The 25485-nt window shown below is 47.1% G+C and overlaps 2 protein-coding genes across 2 annotated transcripts in view; one reads left to right on the forward strand and one right to left on the reverse strand.

The window, feature by feature from the left end:
* The window catches only part of stmp1 (short transmembrane mitochondrial protein 1), a 28632-nt gene extending 28320 nt beyond the window's left edge, over positions 1 to 312 (reverse strand). The window contains exon 1 of the mRNA XM_072485379.1: positions 216 to 312. Coding sequence (XP_072341480.1) covers positions 216 to 230 — 15 coding nt within the window. The 5' untranslated portion in view covers positions 231 to 312. The remainder of the gene's footprint in view (positions 1 to 215) is intronic.
* A 324-nt stretch (positions 313 to 636) lies between these two features.
* Positions 637 to 25485, forward strand: part of dennd11 (DENN domain containing 11) — a 38454-nt gene continuing 13605 nt past the window's right edge. Inside the window, exons 1-4 of the mRNA XM_072485372.1 lie at positions 637 to 955; positions 8013 to 8112; positions 18585 to 18743; positions 20845 to 20995. Coding sequence (XP_072341473.1) covers positions 649 to 955; positions 8013 to 8112; positions 18585 to 18743; positions 20845 to 20995 — 717 coding nt within the window. The 5' untranslated portion in view covers positions 637 to 648. The remainder of the gene's footprint in view (positions 956 to 8012; positions 8113 to 18584; positions 18744 to 20844; positions 20996 to 25485) is intronic.

The raw sequence follows: 25485 nt of genomic DNA on the forward strand, positions 1-25485 counted from the left end.
TGAGGCCCCGGGAGGCCCGGCTCCGAGGCCCCGGGAGGCCCGGCTCCGAGGCCCCGGCACTGAGGCCCCGGGAGGCCCGGCTCCGAGGCCCCGGGAGGCCCGGCTCCGAGGCCCCGGCGCGCCCTCCCCGCCGCTGGGCTGAGTCTCCTGCAGCAGCTCACACACCCTGGCAGCCGGATCCCCTCCCGGGCCCACGGCCCCGCTCCCTCACTGACCAGGAACTGGAACATGGCGCTGGGCTGTCCGCTGGGCTCCGAGCTCCCGCTCCAGTGCGCAGGCGCGCCCTCACCGCCACCTTGGGAAGGTCGCGGCCCTCCCCCCGGCCCCGCCCCTCCCCCGCGCCCCCGCCCCCCGCGCCCCCCCGTCGCTGCCCCGCCCCCCCGCCCCCGGCCCCCGGCCGCCCCCCCGGCCGCCCCCCGGCCGCCCCCCCTGCCCCGCCCCCCCCCCGGCCGCCCCGCCCCCCCCGGCCGCCCCGCCCCCCCCCGGCCGCCCCGCCCCCCCCCGGCCGCCCCCGCCCCGCCCCCCCCCCCGGCCGCCCCGCCCCCCGGCCCGGCCGCGCGGAGCAGCAGGCAGTCTGTGAGTGGCTTTGGGACGCGGGTCACTGACTCTCCAGACCGGGAAGAGGCCGCGGGCGGTGACCTCCCCAAGATGGCGGGGTGCCGGTGCCGCGGCGCTGACGCCATGTCCGGTCGGCCGCCGCCGTGTTTCCGGTGCGGAGCCGGGACCGGGATGGCGGACCGAGCCCCGCTGCTCCGCTTCCAGCACGGCCCCGCTCTCACACTGCCGCCCGCCGCCGGGGAGGGAGCCGGCCCGCGCGGCCTGCCCGCCGGGGCAGAGGCCTGGAGCCCCGGCTTGCAGCAGGAGGCGGCCGCCGGCCCCCAACCTCCGTCCCGCCGCGACGAGGAGGAGGAGCAGGTGGTGGCCGTCTTCGTGGTGACTTTCGACACCAGAGCGGGTGAGGCCGGCCCGGCAGCCGCTTCCCGCCACACTGAGTGCAATTAAAATGGCGTGGGGCCGGGGGGGAGGTAATAGTGAGCAGGAGGAGGGGGTAATAGTGAGGGGAGTGGGGCAATAGTGAGCAGGGTGAGGGGGTAATAGTGAGGGGAATGGGGTAATAGTGAGCAGAAGGAGGGGGTAATAGCGAGCGGGAGCAGGGGGTAATAGTGAGGGGAGTGGGGTAATAGTGAGGGGAGTGGGGTAATAGTGAGGAGTAATAGTGTGCGGGAGGAGAGAGGAATGGGAGGGGGTATAGTGAGGTAATACTGAGGGGGTAATAGTGAGGGGAGCGGGGGGTAATGAGGGGAATGGGGTAATAGTGAGCGGGTGGGGGAATAGTGAGCAAGGGGGGTATTGGTGAGTGGGAGTGTGGTAATAGAGAGGAAAGTGGGGTAATAGTGAGCAGGAGGAGGGGTAATAGTGAGCCGGAGGCGGTAATAGTGGGAGGGTGGTAATAGTGAGCGGGAAGAGGATAATAGTGAGCGGAGTGGGGGTAATAGGTGTGGGTTAATTGCGAGGGGGCAATAGTGAGTGGGAGAATGAGGTAAAAGTGAGAGAGTGTTGGAAATAGTGGGGGGAGTGGGGTAATAGTGAGTGGGAGAAGGGGGCAATAGTGAGTGAGGAAGTGGGGTAATAGTGAGTGAGGAGGTGGGGTAATGGCGAGAGGAGTGGGGTAATAGTGAGGAGTGTAATTGTGACGGGAGTTGTGTAATAGTGCGGGTGCGGGGTAATAGTGGGTGGGGTGGGGTAATAGTGAGTGAGAGGAAGCGGTAATAGTGAGCAGGAGGCGGTAATAGTGAGGGGAATTGGGTCATAGTGAGCATGAGGAGGAGTTCATAGTGTGGGGTAATAGTGAGCGAGAGGAGGGGGTTATAGTGAACGGGGTGGGGTAATGTGTTGTAGGGTAATAGTGAGGGGGCAAAAGTGAGCGGGAGGATGACATAATAGTGACAGGAGGAGGGTAATAGTGAGGTGTGTGGGGCAATAGTGAGCAGGAGGGGGTGATTTTGAGGGGAGGGGTTAATAGTGAGGGGGTAATAGTGAGTGGGAGGAGGGGAATAGTGAGCGGGAGAAGGGGGTAATAGTGAGCAGGAGGAGGGGGTAATAGTAAGGGGTGTGGGGTAATAGGGGAGTGGGGTAATAGTGAGCAGGAGGCGGGTAATAGTGAGGTGTGTGGGGTAATAGAAGGAGGGGGTAATAGTGAGCGGGAGGAGGGGTTAATAGTGAGCGGTAGGAGGGGGTAATAGTGGGTGGAAGGGGCAATAGTGAGTGGGAGGAGGGGGGACTGAGCGGGAGAAGGGGTAATAGTGAGTGGGAGGAGGGGGTAATAGTGTGGGGTAATAGTGAGGGGAGTGGGTAATAGTGAGCAGGGAGGGGGTAATGGTGAGTGGGAGGGGGGAAATAGTGAGAAGAGTGGGGTAATAGTGATGGGTGTGGGGTAATAGTGCGGGTGTGGGGTGATAGTGAGTGGGGCGGAGTAATAGTGAGCAGGAGGAGGGGGTAATAGTGAGGAAGCGGAGGGTAATAGTGAGGGGAGTGGGGTAATAGGGAGGATGTTGTGGGGTAATAGCGAGAGGTGGAGCTGGCCGGGTAACAGAGGGGGATGAGGGAGTGGAGGTAATAGGAGGGGAAGGGAGTGGGGTTATAGGGTAGAGGAGGAGTGATTTACTTTGAAACAGAAGGATGTCGAGTTGATGTCTGTGCCCTTCCATGGGATTGAGGTGTAAAATGTTCACTGCCGGCCCAGTTGCTCGCGTGCATCTTACTCCTCGAACCATAGAATTCCTACACTGTAAGGAGGCCAGTTGGCCCATCAAGTCTGTTCCGACCCCCTGAGAGAGCACCCTATCTACGCCCACACCTCCACCCTATCCCCATAACCCCACCTAACCCGCACATCTTTGAACTGTACAATGAGAGATCATCGTTTCTTTCATTCTGATTCAACCCAAATAGGTTTTCTCAGATTATTGGGATTGAGAGCCATTTGGATTTTGTTTAGATACACTTAGATTGGCCAGTGGCATCTGCCATGTACGACCTGTTAGGGTGAATGAATTAGCCTGGAGTTCATGGTGGGCGAGTTGGGAAGGGGTAATGCTGCCATCCTGCAAATTCTGCCTTGGTTTTGAATTCGCCAAGAACTGTGTCAAAGATTGCACTGTGTGCCAGAGTGAAGATGATATTGGAGCAAAAGGAAAACATTATCACATTTTGACATTCAGTTAAGAATGTACAACTAGAGGTTGTATTACAGTAGTGGATTGGGCAGAGGAAAACCAATGCTCCATCTTAGCCTGTTCCAAATCTGTGAATGGTTTCCTTACTGTGACTAGGACAGTGATCATGTACTGTGTCAGTTTTCCTTATAGGAATTCACCCAGTCTTTTTAAGCCTTGCTTTGTTTTGCTGTTGACAAACTGGTAATCTGTTCTGCAATTCTATCGGCATACTACTTTCTTCCCTGAGCTCACTCCAATCATCCATATGTTTTGCGTAGTAAACTGGAGGTGGCCATGCCGAGGATAAATTTTGGAATTGAAAATCCAAAGTTTTGATGCGTTACTGGAGAAAAGGAATTTTGGACGATTTGAAATCCAGCCTTAGTCATAGTCATCTGTCCCTCAACTCAAGAGTGATATCTTCTCAGTGGCCTTCATGTGACTGAACAGGCTGATTCTCAAGCAGGATGTCCCACAAAATAGTGGGATCTGGAGTTCAGAATTCATTACCACAGGAAGTAGTTGATGCTAAAACATTGAATATATTTAAGAGGCGGCTGGATAGAGCACTTGGGGAGAATGGGGTCAAAGGCTATGGGGAGAAAGCAGGATTAGGCTATTGAGTTGGATGATCAGCCATGATGGTGATGAATGGCGGAGCAGGCTCGAAGGGCCAAAAGGCCTCCTCCTGCTCCTATCTTCTATGTATTTGCTTCCTTTTCTTTCCCTCTGCATATTTGCTCTGCCTGATTAAGATGTGTCTCAAAACAGGATGCAGCTTGATGGACAAGTTATCGTCATTCTGAATGATCAGCATCGCAAGCCCCGCCCACTCATTAATGTCAATGTTGCCGCATTTCAGGCAGAGCTTTGGTGTCTTAGAGATGTTTTCTTTGTCCTCCCTCGAACATTGGCCATTTGAGTGTTGAGAAAGGAGGACCTGGCAGATGAGGTGATTTTCAGCCATTGGGGCAGTATCGAGTGGATTGAATGTGGAGCTGGCTTCAAGGAAGACATAAGCACAGTCCTCCCATTGAACCAAGGGTTTGTGGCAGAGGCATTGCTGATGGAATTTCTCTGCACTCTTGTGTTGCTGATACACAGTCCAGATCTCACTGCTGTACATGGGCATCATGGTGATAACTTGACAAACCTTGACAAATACATGAATAAGATGGGAATAGAGGGATAGGGACCCAGGTAGAAGATTTTAGTTTAGGCTGGCAGCATGGTCGGCACAGGCTTGGAGGGCCGAAGGGCCTGTTCCTGTGCTGTACTTTTCTTTGTTCTTTGTTTGTTCTTAACTGCTCTGCACACTTGGACTTTTGTTGACCTGCAGAGGTCTTTGGTGTCAAACACTTTGCAGTGGTTTGTAAAAGGCCGAGCTAGCGCAGTTGATCCAGTGTTGGATGGCCTCATCAATTGTGGACTTTTGAGAGAGATGGCTGCCAAGATATGCAAAGTGTTCAATGTATTCCAAAGTGTCTCCTTCAACGTTTTTGGGAGTTGGAATGTTTGGCTGACCAGGTGTGGGTTGATGTGAGTTTTGTTTTGCCGATATTCAAGGACAGACTGAATTTCGTCTATGTAGAACTGAAAAGATCCAGTGTTGCTTGCAAATCTGGTGCAGGGAATGCATAATGTGGAGGTACTTTATTTAACTTGGATAATGGATGGATTTAAAACCCTTCCAGCCTTTCCATGCCCCCTCTGCACAACCGTATATCACTTTGTGTAACCACTGGTCCTCTGTCTCAAGCCTCCTGTGCATGTCACTCCCCCCCCACCCGTACTTCTCTACTGCATCTTCAGTAGCAAAGATTTAAATTGTCTTTTGGAAATCCTTCCCATAGTTTCCAACTTCTAGCTTTCACACCTCCGTTCTCTCTAGGAGCTCTTGCATAAAGACTCAGTGACTGCTCTGAGGGACATTTGGGTGTTTTACTTTGAAGGCATTGTAGAAATGAATAATTGTTGCGAAAATTATAAATCTGAAGCTAGTCAGGTGAGAAGATTTAGTGAATGTTTGGACAATAGGGAATGATTATAGGCAGCGCTGTGCCAGTTAACACATTCTGAACAATAATGCTTGCGGATTCAGTATCTGGAAATATTCAGGTTAGTCTCCCATCTATAAAGAAAATAAATAATTAATATTTTGGATGTAGACTGTTTTTACTAAGCGTGCAGGCTCAGTTTAGTCCCTCTTCTGAGTGCTGCTTCCCGGTTTTATTTCTGATTTAGGTTTGGAATTTGTAGAAGAGCAAATCGGAGCTGGAGCAGACCATTTGCTGCTTCATGCTTGTTCCGCCATTCATGGCTGATCTACCTCAACTCCACTTTCATGCAATTCCATAATTCCCTGTGTTTCCAAAAATGTGCTGGCCCCTGTCTTGAATAGAATTCTGCTGTCTGAGGAAGAGGATTCCAATGATTCAGAATCCTTTGACTGAAACTTCTGCTCATTTTGGTCCTCAATGGCTGATCATTATTCTGAGACTGACCCCCCCCCCCCCCCCCCCCCACCGAACTGGAAAGCCAGCACCCTGGCCAGATCAGGTGGCTGTTAGATGAGCCCAACTGCATTTGTCTCTTTTACAATTCCACCCATTTGAAGTGGCCCGGAAGCGTTTTCATTTCATCAGGTTATATAAGGTACTCTCATATTCTGCAGTTTTGTTTACTGCTTTACACATAATGTGTACGTGCTCCCTTATCAGAACAACATTTCAGACCCTTGCATCTCCTTCCACACCCAAACCTGAGTTTGAAATTACCAAATGTTATTTATAATGCATTAGCTTCTGACCTGATGGGATTATGGAAGTGCTACACCTGGCAGGAAGAATCAGTTTACACAGATGCATTGATTTGAACAGAACGGTCACTTTGAGTCAGGTTCTGATATTTTCATAGTTGATATCAGCCATGGGTTAGTCGGATACCAATACCTCTGAAAAAAATGTAATTGCCAGCTTGGCTCAGTTGGCAGTACTTTTGCCTCTGACTCAGTAGGTCAGGGTTCAGTCTCCATCTTCGGCTGCATATAATTTGTCTTGATGTTACAGTTCAGAATGAGAAAATGCTGCATTGATGGAAACACTATCAGATAAGATGTTTGTGGCACTGCTTTAATGAGATCTTGACAATTATTCCTTGTTTACTGCTCGTTAGGATCTTGCTCTGTGTAAATTGTCAGCAGCACTTGCCAACAAATCACCAGTGACTCCGTTTTGAAAGCAGTTGTGAAGCATTCTTGAATGTTTTGAGAATATGAAAAATGTGATCATACCTACAGATTTGTGGGGTTGGAAAGAAATGGTCTTGCTTGTGAAGTGGCAGATTGTTTGTAATAAACGTTATTTACATTTAAATGTCTGTGTTCACTTAAAAGTTGCTGCTTCATGAATAGATTTTTAAAAGGATCTTTGTCAAAAGTTAGTTAACAGAATCTTGCACTTTAATGGAGCCTTTAATGCAGAAAATTGTTTAAATGAGTGAACCTGTTTTCAGTTGGGATAACCATGGGAGTATTGCATCAATCCAGTTTGTGTTCCACCCTGTCCCATCACTGAAATGACTTCAATCAAAATCCCAAATGACAATCTCTGCGACTCTGACCATGATGCACTACCTCTTCCCATCCTGTTCAACCTGTTTGCAGCATTTTCTGTTCTTAGCTATTCAGTGCTAGCTGTAAAATCTTCTATAATGGATTATCTTCATCAGCTCTTCATCATTAACTCTGAAGCCCAGGATTGCTGTTTGGGCAATTCCTATTTTTCATCTGCATGCGGTCTCTTCGTAACATGATCAAAAATACAATACCAAGTTCCACGTGTACACTGAAACCCAACTTTGTATTGTTCTACCTATCTCAGCCCCTTTATTCTGTGTTGTGGCACTGCCTGTCTTGCATTGAATCTTGGAGGAGACAGATTTTCCTCCAGTTAAACCTGGAGGAGACCAGTCTTTGGTCCCAACCATCAATTTTGTTCAATTAAAAGCAAAAGCCGGAAATCTGAACTAAAACAAAGTGCCCGATAAATTCAGCAGGTCTGGCAGCATCTGTGGAGAGAGAAACACTATTAACGTTTTGAGTCCTACAGACATCATATTTGTTCCCCAGCCATCAATTCAGTCCTCCTCCTGGACCACTGTCTCACGCTGAACCATCCAGTTCATAATCTCAGTCTGTGCTTCCTCTCCATCATCAGCGTCACCTATTTCCACGTCTGCAAAATTGCTTGTTTCCACTATTGCCTCAGTCCATCTGCTGCTGAAACCCTCAACCATCCCTTTGTCACCTCCAGACTCGACCATTCTAATGCTGCCCTGGCTGTGTTCTCATCTTTCACCCTCTAAACTTGAGCTCATCAAAGCAAAAGTGCAAAAGAGGCCCAAATCTACACTGAACTGCTGGCTGAATTCGGAAATTAAAGTCAAATTGTCACTTCAGGGGCTTTAATTCTTCTGTGCTACATGCCTACAGGTGAGCAAAAGGGTGGAGATGGGTGATGTATGATATAGCCCCAACAGTGGAATTCTGCGGTTCGTCACAAAAATTAGAATACTCATCCAACATGAAAACTTGATTAGCACTCCTAGAATCTGAGTTAGAAACCGTTAATCTATTCGGACTCATTTGTAGGATTTTTAAGTGAAAAAACATCTGTTTGAAATTGACATGTGGCCACTGTTCGCACCAACCTGTATTCAGTGAAGTGCTGTGAAACTGCAGTGTGAATTGGCCAACATGACCTGCCCTCATGATAACTGACATCTTTTTCACAGGTAACATTATTGAATGGTGTCTGCCACACGAAGTGGATTTAGAGGGGGTGGAATTCAAATCCATGGCCAGTGGATCTCACAGAATAAACTCTGATTTTGTGTAAGTAACGTCCCCAATGGCTTTTTCTAACATGTATGGTGTCATCAATTAATTTCAATAAAATGTAATTAAGAGTGTATAAATTGTCCAAATTTAAACTGTTAAAATCCCCCCAACAGAAAGAGTTAACTGATGATGGGAGGTAAATATTACACTGGCCCAGTTCATAAAGGTGAATAGAGAAACTGGTAGAAGGTGCAATTTGAGACCATACATCGAGTGTTACACAAAAATAATGTGATGGTGCAACATTAAGCTGTTATCTGGTGTACAGTGTTTCTTCCAACACCTTTGTACCACTAAACGATAAACAGACTTGGTGTTATAATTGCATTTGTCATTAATCTTTGCTCTTTATGCTTCTCCCCAAGAGGTTGGCATGTGATTAAGGCTGCTGCAATACTTTGTGCAAGAGGCCATTGTAAATTTTAATTTTGAAATTAGAGCTGGACCATCAGGGTTGATGTCAGAAGTATTTTTTAAAACAAAGGGTATGAAAATCTGGCACACAGTTTAAAAAGCTGTTGACATTAGGTCAGTTGAAAATCTCGAAACTAAGATCGATGAATCTTTGATTGGGAAGAGTACAGCGAGGGTTAATGGAGTTAAGATACAGATCAGCCATGATCTAATTGAGTTGTACAGTAGATTCAAAGGCACTTTGGCTGAAGTTTGTTACAAGTGCTTCAGCCTTGGTGTTTTGCACTAATGTGCTGGGCTCCCCCATCATTTACGATGAGCTATTTATGGACTCTCTTCCTCCGGTTAGTTGTATAATTGTCCAGTACCATTGGTGTGGGATTGCTTAGCTCTCTCTATTGCATATTGCTTATGCTGCAGCATGCATGTATTGTAGCTTCACCTAATGTTACGTATGCCTGCTGTTGCTTTTGGCATGCCCTCCTGCACTCTTAATTGAATCAGCATTGATCCCCCGACTTGATTGTCATGATATAGTGAAGATTATGCTGGGCCATGAGGTATTGTGGATGATTAACATTCTGCTGCTAATGGCCCACAGCGCCTCATAGATGCCCAGAGTTTAGTTGCTAGATCTGCTAGGAATCTATTTCATTTAGCACCCCGTTCAAAAGAGAATTTTATAAATATTTGAAAAGTAAAAGATTACAGGGTTATGGGGAAAGAGTATGGGAATGGGACTAACCGGATAGTTCAACCATAGAGTTAGCATTGGCACGATGGGTCAATGGCCTCCATCTGTGCTACATCATCCTCTGATTCACCCTCATTAGTGTGACAAAAATGAAGCATCTGTGTCTACAATAGATCTTTGTCTTGTGTTTGAGACCGATACAAAAGGGATTAAAAGTCAGGTCCACACACACGTTACAGATGGTCAGCAGCAAACTGGAATGATATTTAAGAACTGCACCAAGTTTGGTTCAGTCTGGTAAGCTTTGATCCTCGAGGGAGGGCTGTGTAAAATTTGCAGCATCAATTCTTCTGTTCACTTATCCACTCACTCTTCAATAATTCTGTTTGGCAGTTTGTAACCTGAGTCATAATTCTAGTGATAAATGTTTAGTATGCTACCTTTTTGGAAGTGGAGAAAGTTCATGAGAGCAAAAGAAATGCCCAATAAGTGAAAGACCACAGCCAGGGTTTTCTGATTGATCTCTCACCTGGCATCAAATTTTATTTGGCAGGTCTGCTGCACAGTAGGCTATCGAGAGCAAGGGATTTGTTTTGATTTATTGTCATGTGAACCGCTGTACAGTGAAAAGTATTGTTCCAGGCAGTCCAGTACGAGTGTGGACAAGATTCCGAGTCTGAAGAAAAATTCCTAATTAAAGATTTATCCATACTGTCAAGATGGAAGAAAATGATGATCGTAGCTTCAGTTTAGTAGATTGTATTGTGTTTTTCTTCAATGTAATGTTAAAAGAAGCATCGGTAAAGCAAGGACAGGATGTGATGCATCTAAGGTTCCTGACGGTGACGAGGGTGGATATTGTGGAAGTACTTTTAATTCCTCTTGGATACACGGGTGGTGCTGGAGAATTGCAAATATTTCATCCTTGTTCAAAAAAAATGTTGAGGATAAGCCCGGCAGCTATAAATAATTCATTTTAACTTCATTGGTGGGAAGGTATTTAGGAATGACAATCTGGCACAAAATTACCCCTCACATGGACAAGGGTGCACTGACAAAGCCAACATGGATTTGCTGAAAGGCAAATCGTGTTCAATTAACTTGATTAAATGTTTTGATAAGGTAACAATAGGTTGAAGAAAACAATGTGGTTGATGTTATATGAAGTTCCAAAGGGTGTTTAATGAGGTGCCATCTAATAGGTTTGTTAGCAAAGATGAGGGGCGCAATTCACCCATCGGGAGGCTAAGTCCCGACGCCGGAGTGAAAACCGGAGTGTTTCACTCCGGCGTCGGAGGCCGTTCCCAGCCCCCTATTCTCCCGCCCCCGGGGGGCTAGGAACGGCGCCGCGTCATTTACACGCGCCAGGCCTTGGCACCGCGTAGAAGCGGTGGCGCGCAAATGCGCGGTTGCCGTCCTCCCCGCGGCCGCCCTGCAAGAAGATGGCGGATCAATCTTGCGGGGCAGCGGAGGATAGGAGGTCCTCCTTCAGAGAGGCCAGCCCGCGAATCGCGGGCCAGACCCCTTTTGAGCCCCCCAGGTGGGAACCCCCCTCATCTTCCCCACAGGCCCCCCCCCCCCCCCCCCCCCCCAGCGTTTCCGCTGGCAGCGACCAGGTGTGGACGGCGCCGGTGGGAACCCGTCGTGTTGGGCAGGCCACTCGGCCCATCCGGGCCGGAGAATCGCCGCTCGCCTATTACCAACGGCAAGCGGCGATTCTCCCAGCGGCCAGCCGTGATTCGCGCAGCGCCGGTTTGGGGTGGGGGGGGGGGTGGAAGAATCACGTCGGGGCGGTGTGGCGGGACTTGCGCGGTGCCCGGGCGATTCTCCCACCCGGCGTGTTTTGGAATAAAAGGGATAGTGACGGGAAACGGGGAGTAATTTTCAGTGATTGTTTTCCAGATTAAGGAAGGTATGCAGTGGAGTTCCCACGACCACTGCTTTGCTTGATGAATATTAATCACCAAAAGGCAAAATTTCAAAATATGCAGGTGACCCAAAAGTTGGGAGCATTGTGATTCAATGGCATTCAAGAGGGCTGAGAGGCTGGCAGAACGGACAGACACTTATGACAGAGGAACATGAAGTGATACATTTGGGGAAGAAACCTAGGAGAGGCAACATGAAATAAAAGGCACAATTATGATGGGTGCAGAAGCAGAGATCTGGAGGTATGTGATTCACGAATCACTGAAGGTGGCAGAGCAGGCTGAGAAAGTGGTTTAAAAGGTTTGCACTGAGTGCTGAATTTGGTGCATTTGAGTGCTATAGTGAGAGTTTGGGGACTGAGGGAGTATAAGGGTTCATTTTTATCTGAAGTCTAGTCTTTTATTTAGTAAATTAACTTAAAAGTTGCTGTTTGGTTTAGAAGGTGAATTTTCAATCAGCTTTAAACAATGTTTCTACTTGTAGGTACTTGCAGCTGGAGCTTGTTAATTAGTGAATTGGATTAGGCCAGTTTTCAGAGGCGAGGTTCACAGTATAAAAGTGATCCCCTACAGTGCAGACTTTGTTTGCACTGAGTGCTGAATTTGGTGCATTTGAGTGCGATAGTGAGAGTTTGGTGACTGAGGGAGTGCTGAATTTGGTGCATTTGAGTGCTATAGTGAGAGTTTGGTGACTGAGGGAGTTCGATGAGGAGGGAGTAAGGTTCTCCTTTCATTTCGTTTCCTATATTTCCGCAAAGAGCGAGAAGGGAGCCAGGAGTTTACAGAGAGTGCGGCTGACTGGGAGCAGAGTCGGAGGGCGGAGGTCCAGTTGGTCCACAGGGCAGTTATATTCTGTAAGGTAAGAGGGGATGGAGGCTAGGCCAGTTGCATGCTCCTCCTGTAGGATGTGGGTGGTGAGGGATACCACCGGTGTCCCCGCTGACTATACCTGCGGGAAGTGCACCCAACTCCAGCTCCTCCGAGACCGTGTTAGGGAACTGGAGCTGGATGGACTTCGGATCATCCGGGAGGCAGAGGGGGTGATAGAGAAGAGTTACAGGGAGGTAACCACACCCAAGGTACAGGACAAGAGTAGCTGGGTTACAGTCAGGGGAAAGAAAACAAACAGGCAGACAGTGCAGGGATCCCTCGTGGCCATTCCCCTTCAAAACAAGTATACCGTTTTGGATGCTGTTGGGGGGGGGGGGAATGACCTACCGGGGGAAGGCCCTAGCGGCCAGGTCTCTGCCACTGGCTCTGGGGCTCAGAAGGGAAGGGGGAGAATAGAAAAGCAATAGTAGTAGGAGATTCAATGGTTAGGGGAATAGATAGGAGATTCTGTGGTCGCGAGCGATACTCCCGGAAGGTATGTTGCCTCCTGGGTGCCAGGGCCAGGGATGTCTCGGATCGTTTCTTCAGGATCCTGAAGGGGGAGGGGGAGCAGCCAGAAGTCGTGGTGCACATTGGTACCAACGACGTAGGTAGGAAAAGGGGTGTGGAGGTAATAAACGAGTTTAGGGAGTTAGGCTGGAAGTTAAAAGCCAGGACAGACAGAGTTGTCATCTCTGGTTTGTTGCCGGTGCCACGTGATAGCGAGGCTAGGAATAGGGAGAGAGTGCAGTTGAACACGTGGCTGCAGGAATGGTGCAGGAGGGAGGGCTTCAGGTATTTGGATAATTGGAGCGCATTCTGGGGAAGGTGGGACCTGTACAAGCAGGACGGGTTGCATCTGAACCAGAGGAGCACCAATATCCTGGGAGGGAGGTTTTCTAGTACTCTTCGGGAGGGTTTAAACTAATTTGGCAGGGGAATGGGAACCAGATTTGTAGTCCAGCAACTAAGGTAGCCGATATTCAGGACGCCAAAGCGTGTAGTGAGGCAGTGGGGAAGGGAACACTGACAAAGGAGAGTACTTGCAGGCGCGGAGATGGGTTGAAGTGTGTATACTTCAACGCAAGAAGCATCAGGAATAAGGTGGGTGAACTTAAGGCATGGATCGGTACTTGGGACTATGATGTGGCCATCATGGAAACTTCGATAGAAGAGGGGCAGAAATGGTTGTTGGAGGACCCTGGTTATAAATGTTTCAATAAGATTAGGGAGGGTGGTAAAAGAGGTGGGGGGGGGGTGGCATTTTTAATTAGAGATCGTATAACAGCTGCAGAAAGGCAGTTCGAGGAGTATCTGCCTACTGAGGTAGTATGGGTTGAAGTCAGAAATAGGAAAGGAGCAGTCACCTTGTTAGGAATTTTCTATAGGCCCCCCAGTAGTAGCAGAGATGTGGAGGAACAGATTGGGAAACAGATTTTGGAAAGGTGCAGAAGTCACAGGGTAGTAGTCATAGAACGATACAGCGCAGTACAGGCCCTTCGGCCCACGGTGTTGCACAGAAACAAAAGCCATCTAACCTACACTATGCCATTATCCATATGCTTATCCAATAAACTTTTAAATGCCCTCAATGTTGGCGAGTTCACTGCTGTAGTAGGTCTGTACTGTACTGAAGTCATGGGTGATTTCAACTTCCCAAACATTGAGTGGAAACTCTTTAGATCAAAGATGGGGTGGTGTTTGTGCAGTGTGTCCAGGAAGCTTTTCTAACACAGTATGTAGATTGTCCGACCAGAGGGGAGGCAATATTGGATTTGGTACTTGGTAAAGAACCAGGGCAAGTGATAGATTTGTTAGTGGGGGAGCATTTTGGAGACAGTGACCACAATTCTGTGACTTTCACTTTAGTAATGGAGAGGGATAGGTACGTGCAACAGGGCAAGGTTTACAATTGGGGGAAGGGTAAATATGATGATGTCAGACAAGAATTGAAGTGCATAAGTTGGGAACATAGGCTGTCAGGGAAGGAAACAAGTGAAATGTGGAACTTGTTCAAGGAACAGGTACTATGTGTCCTTGATTATGTATGTCCCTGTCAGGCAGGGAAGAGATAGTCGAGTGAGGGAACCATGGTTGACAAGAGAGGTTGAATGTCTTGTTAAGAGGAAGAAGGAGACTTATGTAAGGCTGAGGAAACAAGGTTCAGACAGGGCGCTGGAGGGATACAAGATAGCCAGGAGGGAACTGAAGAAAGGGATTAGGAGAGCTAAGAGAGGGCATGAACAATCTTTGGCGGGTAGGATCAAGGAAAACCCCAAGGCCTTTTACACACGTGAGAAATATGAGAATGACTAGAGCGAGGGTAGGTCCGATCAAGGACAGTAGCGGGAGATTGTGTATTGAGTCTGAAGAGATAGGAGAGGTCTTGAACGAGTACTTTTCTTCTGTATTTACAAATGAGCGGGGCCATATTGTTGGGGAGGACAGTGTGAAACAGACTGGTAAGCTCGAGGAAATACTTGTTGGGCATTTTGAAAAACGTGAGGATAGACAAGTCCCCCGGGCCTGACGGGATATATCCAAGGTTTCTATGGGAAGCAAGAGATGAAATTGCAGAGCAGTTGGCAATGATCTTTTCGTCCTCACTGTCAACAGGGGTGGTACCAGGGGATTGGAGAGTGGCGAATATCGTGCCCCTGTTCAAAAAAGGGAATAGGGATAACCCTGGGAATTACAGGCCAGTTGGTCTTACTTCGGTGGTAGGCAAAGTAATGGAAAGGGTACTGAAGGATAGGATTTCTGAGCATCTGGAAAGACAATGCTTGATTAGGGGTAGTCAGCACGGATTTGTATTGGGTAGGTCTTGCCTTACAAGTCTTATTGAATTCTTTGAGGAGGTGACCAAGCATGTGGATGAAGGTAAAGCAGTGGATGTAGTATACATGGATTTTAGTAAGGCATTTGATAAGGTTCCCCATGGTTGGCTTCTGCAGAAAGTAAGGAGGCATGGGATAGTGGGAATTTTGGATAACAAACTGGCTAACCGATAGAAGTCAGAGAGTGGTGGTGGATGGCAAATATTCAGCCTGGAGCCCAGTTACCAGTGGCGTACCATAGGGATCAGTTCTGTGTCCTCTGCTGTTTGTGATTTTCATTAATGACTTGGATGTGGGAGTTGAAGGGTGGGTCAGTAAATTTGCAGACAATACGAAGATTGGTGGAGTTGTGGATAGTGAGGAGGGCTGTTGTCGGCTGCAAAGAGACATAGATCGGATGCAAAGCTGGGCTGAGAAGTGGCAGATGGAGTTTAACCCTGAAAAGTGTGAGGTTGTCTATTTTGGAAGGACAAATATGAATGCGGAATACAGGGTTAACCGGTAGAGTTCTTGGCAATGTGGAGGAGCAGAGCGATCTTGGGGTCTATGTTCATACATCTTTGAAAGTTGCCACTCAAGTGGATAGAGCTGTGAAGAAGGTCTATGGTGTGCTAGCGTTCATTAACAGAGGGATTGAATTTAAGAGCTGTGAGGTGATGATGCAGCTGTACAAAACTTTGGTAAGGCCACATTTGGAGTACTGTGTTCAGTTCTGGTCGCCTCATTTTAGGAAGGATGTGGAAGCTTTGGAAAAGGTGCAAAGGAGATTTACCAGGATGTTGCCTGGAATGGAGAGTAGGTCTTACAAGGAAAGGTTGAGGGTGATAGGCCTTTTCTCATTAGAACGGAGAAGGATGAGGGGCGACTTGATAGAGGTTTATAAGATGATCAGGGGAATAGATAGAGTAGACAGTCAGAGACGTTTTCCCCAGTTGGAACAAACAATTACAAGGGGACATAAATTTAAGGTGGAAGATATAGGGGGGATGTCAGAGGTAGGTTCTTTACCCAGAGAGTAGTGGGGGCATTGCCTGTGGAAGTAGTTGAGCCGGAAACATTAGGGACCTTCAAGGAGCTATTGGATAGGTATATGGATTACGGTAGAATGATATAGTGTAGATTAATTTGTTCTTAAGGGCAGCACGGTAGCATTGTGGATAGCACAATTGCTTCACAGCTCCAGGGTCCCAGGTTTGCTTCAGGCTTGGGTCACTGTCTGTGCGGAGTCTGCACGTCCTCCCCGTGTGTGCGTGGGTTTCCTCCAGGTGCTCCAGTTTCCTCCCACAGTCCAAAGATGTGCAGGTTACGTGGATTGGCCGTGATAAATTGCCCTTAGTGTTGGGTGGGGTTACTGGGTTATGGGGATAGGGTGGAGGTATTGACCTTGGGTAGGGTGCTCTTTCCAAGAGTCGGTGCAGACTTGATGGGCCGAATGGCCTCCTTCTGCACTGTTAATTCTATGATAATCTATGATTAATCTAGGACAAAGGTTTGGCACAACATCGTGGGCCGAAGGGCCTGTTCTGTGCGGTATGTTTCTATGTTCTATGTTCTATATTAATCAGGTCAGTCCATAAGAGAGTTGTTTAGAAGTCTGGTAACAATGGGGAAGAAGCTGTTTTTGAACCTGTTAGTGCGTGTTCTGAGACTTTTTTATCTTCTGCCCGATGGAAGAAGTTGGAAGAGTGAGTGAGCCGGGTGGGAGGGGTCTTTGATTATGCAGCCCGCTTTCCCCACGCAGCGGGAGATGTAGATGGAGTAATCCACAATTCAATTTCATAACCTTCTCTACCTCCATTCCCATCTGCACGATTTATAGAGCTGATTTATAGCTGTAGGCAGTACTGCAGTGAATTCAGAATGAGAGCATTTTCCAACTTGCTGGAAATTTCCACAGCTCTCTCATACAGACAATGTTTCCATATTCTCAGAATTAATTGGATCAGACGCTCTGAGTATGGAGGGGAGTTATACATGTTCATGCAGCTCCTCAAAACGTAGCCAGCACTTCCTGTGGAGGAGAATTAAAGCTTGTTTTTTGCATGTTTGGAATATGACCCAGGGGATAATCGGCATACAGGGAGGGGGGGGCTCCCTTTGGATGGGATTGGATTGAATTTGTTTATTGTCATGTGTACCGAGGTACAGTGAAAAGTATTTTTCTGCGAGCAGCTCAACAGATCATTAAGTACATAGAATCATAGAAGTTTACAGCATGGAAACAGGCCCTTCGGCCCAACCAGTCCATGCCGTCCAGTTTTTTACCATTAAGCTAGTCCCAGTTGCCCGCAATAGAATCATAGAATGAAAATTAAAGAAAAGAAAATACATAATAGGGCAACACAAGGTACACAAGGTAACTAAATAAACACTGGCATCGGATGAAGCGTGTGGTGTTAACGAGGTCAGTCCACAAGAGGGTCGTTTAAGAGTCTGGTAACAGCGGGGAAGAAGCTGTTTTTGAGTCTCTTCGTGTGTGTTCTCAGACTTTTGTATCTCCTGCCCGATGGAAGAAATTGGAAGAGTGAGTAAGCCGGGTGGTGGGGTCTTAGATTATGCTGCCTGCCTTCCCCAGGCAGCGGGAGGTGTAGATGGAGTCAATGGATGGGAGGCAGGTTCGTGTGATGGACTGGGCTTCAGGATTTCTCAGAATGGTTCCAAGGTTAGGGCAGCACGGTGACGCAGTGGTTAGCATTGGGACTGCGACGTTGAGGACCTGGGTTCGAATCCCAGCCCGGGGTCACTGTCCATGTGGAGTTTGTACATTCCCCCGTGTCTGCATGGGTTTCACCCCCACTACCCAAAAGATGTGCAGGTTAGGTGGATTGGTTGCGCTAAATTGCCCCTTAATTGGGAAAAAAAATAATTGGGTACATTTATAATTTAAAAAAAGAATGGTTCCAAGGTTAAGCACTTCAGTTACAAGATTAGACTGGAGAAGGCCAGGAGTTTTCTCTTTAATGAAGAGAGTGAACAAGACATTTAATAGAGCTTGAATCACAAGGGGCCTTGGTAGCAGTTAAGGATCCAATTCCCATTGATGGTAGACATGAGAACCTGGGGACAATGGTGTAAGATGATTGGCAAAAAAAAATCCAAAGGCACGTGAGAAAACATTTTTACCGCAGTGAGTGGTTACGATCCGGAATGCACTGCCTGAAAGGATGTTGGAGGCAGATTCAGTTTATGACTTTCAAAAGGAAATTGGATAAGCACCTAAGCATAAAATAAATGTTCAGGGTTGTGGGTAAAGGTTTGTCAATGTGACTAACTGAATTGTTCTTGCAGAGAGATGGCACAGGCTTGATGGGCTGAATGGCCTGCCTCTGTGCTGTAACCCTTCTATGATTGCCAGAGAAACTATTCATCTATTTTCATGAAAGCATTGAACTTGTGCCTAATACTCCCGTCACCCAGGGGCACCAAATCTACCTGTACTCTGAGTTTCAGCTTGCCGAGGAAGTTTGCTTTACTGCCAATTCTGTCTTGTGCTTTTAGCTTCAAAATGTGTGTGGATCCTTGTCTGTTTTTGGCTTTGGCATATAGATGCCAATAGTCTATCAGGTAAGCGCTGAGATTGGGGAGGTTTCATCCGAGCACTATGTGCATTGTATAAATTTATAATACATTTCAAAAAACTTAATTGAGAAGACTTTCCAGGTAAGCTGTTGGTGTTAATTTAATATGTATTCCTGATCAGCTAGCTGTCCTTTGTATTTTCAGCTACTTTCGGAAAGGTAACTACTTTGGCATGGCATGCTTTGCCAATATGCCCGTGGAGAGTGAACTGGAACGAGGCGCCCGAATGAAATCTGTTGGAATTCTGTCACCATCGTATACACTTCTGTACAGATACATGCATTTTCTGGAGAATCAGGTCAGGTGAGGGCTCTTGTGTTAGTGGCCCTTAATAGTGGTGAATAATTTTATGGTATAAACATTCACACATCAAAACACATTTGCACTTTAAACAGTTGTCTTATTAAATAGGCGTTCATCATAATAGAAAGATCCCTCATTCTGTTTCTAATCATCCTCGGGGACTGTGCTGTTGCTTCCTGATATAATGGAAAATCTAACAGGCACTAATGGATTGGCTTCACTGATGCATTGCCAAAGAAAACTTGCAGCAATTCTCAGCTGACATGCAGCTTTGATAGACCCTCTCGGTGACAATTCCCCCTTGAGGTTTACTTTTCCCCTTTATCCCTCCTGAATATACTGACTTGGTATTGAGTCATCCGCGTCTGTTTTGGGAGAGATTTGTTTCATCTTTGCAGTACCTTTTCACCAATGATTAAATACTTTACACCCTTTTGTTTTAATACATTGTCTCACCCACTAGTTTCAGCTCTCAATAAGAATGACAGAAATCTATTTGTTGACCATTTAATCGGATTCATTCTCAATCTTGATTTATTTTTTCCCCCTTTGTTTTGTTCACTTTTGCACTTCTAGCAGTTTTAACTCTGATGAAGTACCTCAACCTAGAATGTTAACTTGTCTTTTGTTTTTAGATGTTGGCACACCAGGTGCGTAGATTCATCACTTTCTGATTTGATTTCAAACTCTTTGGGTATAATTTTATAGATGTAGGTACACTTCCAACATCTTGGCATACCTTGTATGATCCAACCATCATTGAATAGCATGCTGAAGCTCACTCTGAGGACTTCATATTTAATCCTACTCTTGCCTGAGATGCATGTGGACTCTTCCTAGCAGTACTTAGAGAAAAATATCAGGAGCCTTAGTCACTCTCTCTCTGTCTCTCCCCCCCCCCTCCCTCCCTCCCTCCCTCCCTCCCTCCCTCCCTCCCTCCCTTCCTTCCTCCCTCCCTCCCTCCCTCCCTCCCTCCCTCCCTCCCTCCCTCTCTCTCTCTCTCTCTCTCTCTCTCTCTCTCTCTCTGTCTCTCCGTCTCTCTCTCTCGCTCGCTCCTTCTATCTTTCTTTCTCTCTCTCCCCCTCTCTTTCTCTCTCCCTTTAACTTTCCAAATATTGACTGGAAACGCGATAGTTTGAGTACTTTAGATAGGTCCATTTTTGTCCAATGTGTGCAGGAGGGTTTCCTGACACAGTATGTAGATAGGCCAACGAGAGGCAAGGCCATATTGGATTTGGTACTGGGTAATGAACCATGACAGGTGTTAGATTTGGAGGTAGGTGAGCACTTTGGTGATATTATTAACAAATTAGCTGAACGCTACAGTTTGTGGTTCGGACTCGGGACAATTAGGAAATGGAACAAAACTGAACCACTTTCTATAATGTGAAGGTGCCAACATTGGACTGGGGTGGGCACAGTATGAAGCCTTGCAACTTGGGTTAAAGCAACACCAGGTTACATTCCAACAGCTTTGTTTGGAATCACTCACCTGATGAAGGAGCTACGCTCCGAAAGCTCATGATTCCAAATAAACCTGTTGGACTTTAACCTGGTGTTCTGAGACTTCTTACTGTGACTATTTTATATGTTGTGCTGAGAGAAGAGACTTTTATTGTATCTCCACAGATTTGATCAAGAAGCAAAGTGATTCAGCCCTTTTGCTGTGATCCATTCTGGTGGAATTGCTTGGATATTGCCAGGCAGACAGTAACAAGAAGCTGTATCTGAGAAAGGGATTGCAAACCTTCCCTCCCTCCCTCTATCCACTCTGGTTAAAATTCTAACAAATATGGGATGTCCAGGTTAGGTTAGAAGTGTATTGGCTCCGTGTGGAGTTTGCACATTCTCCCCGTGTCTGCGTGGGTTTCACCCCCACAACCCAAAGATGTGCAGGCTGGGTGGATTGGCCATGCTAAATTGCCCCTTAATTGGAAGAAATGAATGAGGTACTCTAAATTTATTTAAAAAAAGAAGTGTATTGGCTGTCAATTTTCATTGTTCAAATAGACAAGTTTTTAAGATCCCCACCGCCCAGCAAGTTAGGGTTCCCAAACAACAAGTCCCTGAATAGCTCAGAATATATTGTATATTTTTACAGACATCAACTTGAAAGCCCTGGACACTATGCACAATTGGAAGCCTTTTATGAAGACAAGAAAGGTGTTTTACCGTCAGGGATGAACAAAGGAATTCCTACATCCCTTCACTGGTTGCCATCTGTTAACAAGTACATGTATCCAGAGATGAAGGTAACAGAGAACACAGTTGTTTGAAATGTTTGGTATAGAAAAGCAAAATATATTTGTTTAAAGAGGTTGTGAGCACTGTCAATGTTTTTGTAAAATAAATGTTTTTTATTGGTTTTTGAACAAAGTATATATAGTAGAAGAGAAGTTGAACCGTGACGTCACGGTCTGCAGGTAAGGGATTGGCTGGTGACTGGTAAGTAGTTTTTCTTTTATTTTCCCTCGGGTGTTATTGTGCGGGTCGCAGAGGTTGCTGAGTGAGTGCTTGCTGAGAAGGGGACTGAATAACAGGTAAGCTCTTTTTTTATCTAGAGGGGATGGCAGGGAAGGCAGTGAAATGTTCCTCCTGCAGAATGTTTGAGGTGAGGGACGCCGTCAGTGTCCCTGCTGATTGCATCTGTGAGAAGTGCACCCATCTCCAGCTCCTTAGAAACCACATTAGGGAACTGGAGCTGGATGAACTTTGGATCATTCGGGAGGCAGAGGTGGTCATAGATAGAAGCTTCAGGGATGTAGTTACTCCGAAGAATAAAGATAGATGGGTGACGGTGAGAGGGGCAGTCAGTACAGGGATCCTCGGTGGTCGTTCCCCTTAGTAACAAGTATACCGCTTTGGGTACTGCGGGGGGGGGGGGGGGGGGGGGGGGCTTACCAGGGGTAAGCCATGGGGTACAGATCTCTGGCACAGAGTCTGTCCCTGTTGCTCAGAAGGGAAGGGGGGAGAGGAGTAGAGCATTAGTCATTGGAGACTCCATAGTTAGGGGGATAGATAAGAGATTCTGTGGGAACGAGAGAGACTCGCGGTTGGTGTGTTGCCTCCCAGGTGCCAGGGTGCGTGATGTCTCAGATCGTGTTTTCGGGATCCTTAAGGGGGAGGGGGAGCAACCCCAAGTCGTGGTCCACATAGGTACCAACGACATAGGTAGGAAAAGGGATAGGGATGTAAGGCAGGAATTCAGGGCGCTAGGGTGGAAACTTAGATCTAGGACAAACAGAGTTATTATCTCTGGGTTGTTACCCGTGCCACGTGATAGCGAGACGAGGAATAGGGAGTGATAGGAGTTGAACACATGGCTACAGGGATGGTGCAGGAGGGAGGGTTTCAGATTTCTGGATAATTGGGGCTCATTCTGGGGTCGGTGGGACCTCTACAAACGAGATGGTCTACAACTGGACCAGAGGGGTACCCATATCCTGGGGGGGAAATTTGCTAATGCTCTTCGGGAGGGTTTAAACTAGTTCAGCAGGTGCTTGGGAACCTGAATTGTAGCTCCAGTATACAGGAGGTTGAGAGTAGTGAGGTCATGAGTAAGGTTTCAAAGTTGCAGGAGTGTGCAGGCAGGAAGGTGGTTTAAAGTGTGACTTCTTCAATGCCAGGAGCATCCGGAATAAGGTGGGTGAACTTGCGGCACGGGTTGGTACCTGGGACTTCGATGTTGTGGCCATTTCGGAGACATGGATAGAGCAGGGACAGGAATGGTCGTTGCAGGTGCCGGGGTTTAGATATTTCAGTAAGCGCAGGGAAGGTGGTAAAAGCGGGGGGAAGGGGTGGCATTGTTAGTCAAGGACAGTATTACGGTGGCAGAAAGGACGTTTGATGAGGACTCGTCTACTGAGGTGGTATGGGCTGAGGTTAGAAACAGGAAAGGAGAGGTCACCCTATTTGGGGTTTTCTATAGGCCTCCGAAAAGTTCCAGAGATGTAGAGGAAAGGATTGCAAAGATGATTCTGGATTGGAGCGAAAGCAACAGGGTAGTTGTTATGCGAGACTTTAACTTTCCAAATATTGACTGGAAACGCTATAGTTCGAGTACTTTAGATGAGTCCGTTTTTGTCCAATGTGTGCAGGAGGGTTTCCTGACACAGTATGTAGATAGGCCAACAAGAGGCGAGGCAATATTGGATTTGGTACTGGGTAATGAACCAGGACAGGTGTTAGATTTGGAGGTAGGTGAGCACTTTGGTGATAGTGACCACAATTCGATTACGATTACTTTAGTGATGGAAAGGGATAGGTATATACCGCAGGGCAAGAGTTATATCTGGGGGAAAGGCAATTATGATGCGATGAGGCAAGACTTAGGATGCATCGGATGGAGAGGAAAACTGCAGGGGATGGGTACAATGGAAATGTGGAGCTTAGTCAAGGAACAGCTACTGCTTGTCCTTGATAAGTATGTACCTGTCAGGCAGGGAGGAAGTTTAACACACTGCGCTAAATCGCTGGCTTTGAAAGCAGACCAAGGCAGGCCAGCAGCACAGTTCAATTCCCGAACAGGCGCCGGAATGTGGCGACGAGGGGCTTTTCACAGTAACTTCATTTGAAGCCTACTTGTGACAAGCGATTTTCATTTCATTTTCATTTTTTCATTTCAAGTGGTCGAGCAAGGGAACCGTGGTTTACTAAAGCAGTCGAAACACTTGTCAAGAGGAAGAAGGAGGCTTATGTAAATATGAGAAATGAAGGTTCAGTTAGGGCACTCGAGAGTTACAAGTTAGCTAGGAAGGACCTAAAGAGAGAGCTAAGAAGAGCCAGCAGGGGACATGAGAAGGCTTTGGCAGGTAGGATCAAGGATAACCCTAAAGCTTTCTATAGATATGTCAGGAATAAACAAATGACTAGGGTAAGAGTAGGGCCAGTCAAGGACAGTAGTGGGAAGTTGTGCTTGGAGTCCGAGGAGATAGGAGAGGTGTTAAATGAATATTTTTCGTCAGTATTCACACAGGAAAAAGACAATGTTGTTGAGGAGAATACGGAGATTCAGGCTACTAGACTTTAAGGTCTAGAAGGGCTTGAGGTTCATAAGGAGGAGGTGTTAGCAATTCTGGAAAGTGTGAAAATAGATAGGTCCCCTGGGCTGGATGGGATTTATCCTAGGATTCTCTGGGAAGCTAGGGAGGAGATTGCTGAGCCTTTGGCTTTGATCTTTAAGTCATCTTTGTCTACAGGAATAGTGCCAGAAGACTGGAGGATAGCAAATGTTGTCCTCTTGTTCAAGAAGGGGAATAGAGACAACCCCGGTAACTATAGACCAGTGAGCTTTACTTCTGTTGTGGGCAAAATCTTGGAAAGGTTTGTAAGATTTAGGATGTATAATCATCTGGAAAGGAATAATTTGATTAGAGATAGTCAACACGGTTTTGTGGAGGGTAGGTTGTACCTCACAAACCTTATAGAGTTCTTTGAGAAGGTGACCAAATAGGTGGATGAGGGTAAAGCAGTTGATGTGGTGTATATGGATTTCAGTAAAGCGTTTGATAAGGTTCCCCACGGTAGGCTACTGCAGAAAATACGGAGGCATTTGATTCAGGGTGATTTAGCAGTTTCGATCAGAAATTGGCCAGCTGGAAGAAGACAAAGGGTGGTGGTTGATGGGAAATGTTCAGACTGGAGTCCAGTTACTAGTGGTACCACAAGGATCTGTTTTGGGGCCACTGCTCTTTGTCATTTTTATAAATGACCTGGAGGAGGGCGTAGAAGGATGGGTGAGTAAATTTCCAGATGACACTAAAGTCGGTGGAGTTGTGGACAGTGCGGATGGATGTTACAAGTTACAGAGGGACATAGATAAGCTGCAGCGCTGGGCTGAGAGGTGGCAAATGGAGTTTAATGCAAAAAAGTGTGAGGTGATTCATTTTGGAAGGAATAACAGGAAGGCAGAGTACTGGGCTAATGGTAAGATTCTTGGCAGTGTGGATGAGCAGAGAGATCTCGGTGTCCATGTACATAGATCCCTGAAAGTTGCCACCCAGGTTGAGAGGGTTGTTAAGAAGGCGTACGGTGTGTTAGCTTTTATTGGTAGAGGGATTGGGTTTCGGAGCCATGAGGTCATGTTGCAGTTGTACAAGACTGGTGCGGCCGCATTTTGAGTATTGCGTGCAATTCTGGTCGTCGCATTATCGGAAGGATGTGGAAGCATTGGAAAGGGTGCAGAGGAGATTTACCAGAATGTTGCCTGGTATGGAGGGAAGATCTTATGAGGAAAGGCTGAGGGACTTGAGGCTGTTTTCGTTAGAGAGAAGAAGGTTAAGAGGTGACTTAATTGAGGCATACAAGATGATCAGAGGATTGGATAGGGTGGACAGTGAGAGCCATTTTCCTCGGATGGTGATGTCTAGCACGAGGAGACATAGCTTTAAATTGAGAGGAGATAGATATAAGACAGATGTCAGAGGTAGGTTCTTTACTCAGAGAGTAGTAAGGGCGAGGAATGCCCTGCCTGCAACAGTAGTGGACTCGCCAACACTCAGGGCATTCAAATGGTCATTGGATAGACAAATGGACGATAAGGGAATAGTGTAGATGGGCTTTAGAGTGGTTTCACAGATCGGCGCAACATCGAGGGCTGAAGGGCCTGTACTGCGCTGTAATGTTCTAAAAACAACTGGTAGGATATTGTGCACTAGCTCAACAACAGCGACTCTGTACAGTTAGCAATATTATTTTCAACACATAAGTAGGCATTTGTGGGGAGGGGGAACTGGGGAGGAAC

Source organism: Scyliorhinus torazame, chromosome 19 (genome assembly GCF_047496885.1).
Source record: "Scyliorhinus torazame isolate Kashiwa2021f chromosome 19, sScyTor2.1, whole genome shotgun sequence".
Taxonomy (NCBI): domain Eukaryota; kingdom Metazoa; phylum Chordata; class Chondrichthyes; order Carcharhiniformes; family Scyliorhinidae; genus Scyliorhinus; species Scyliorhinus torazame.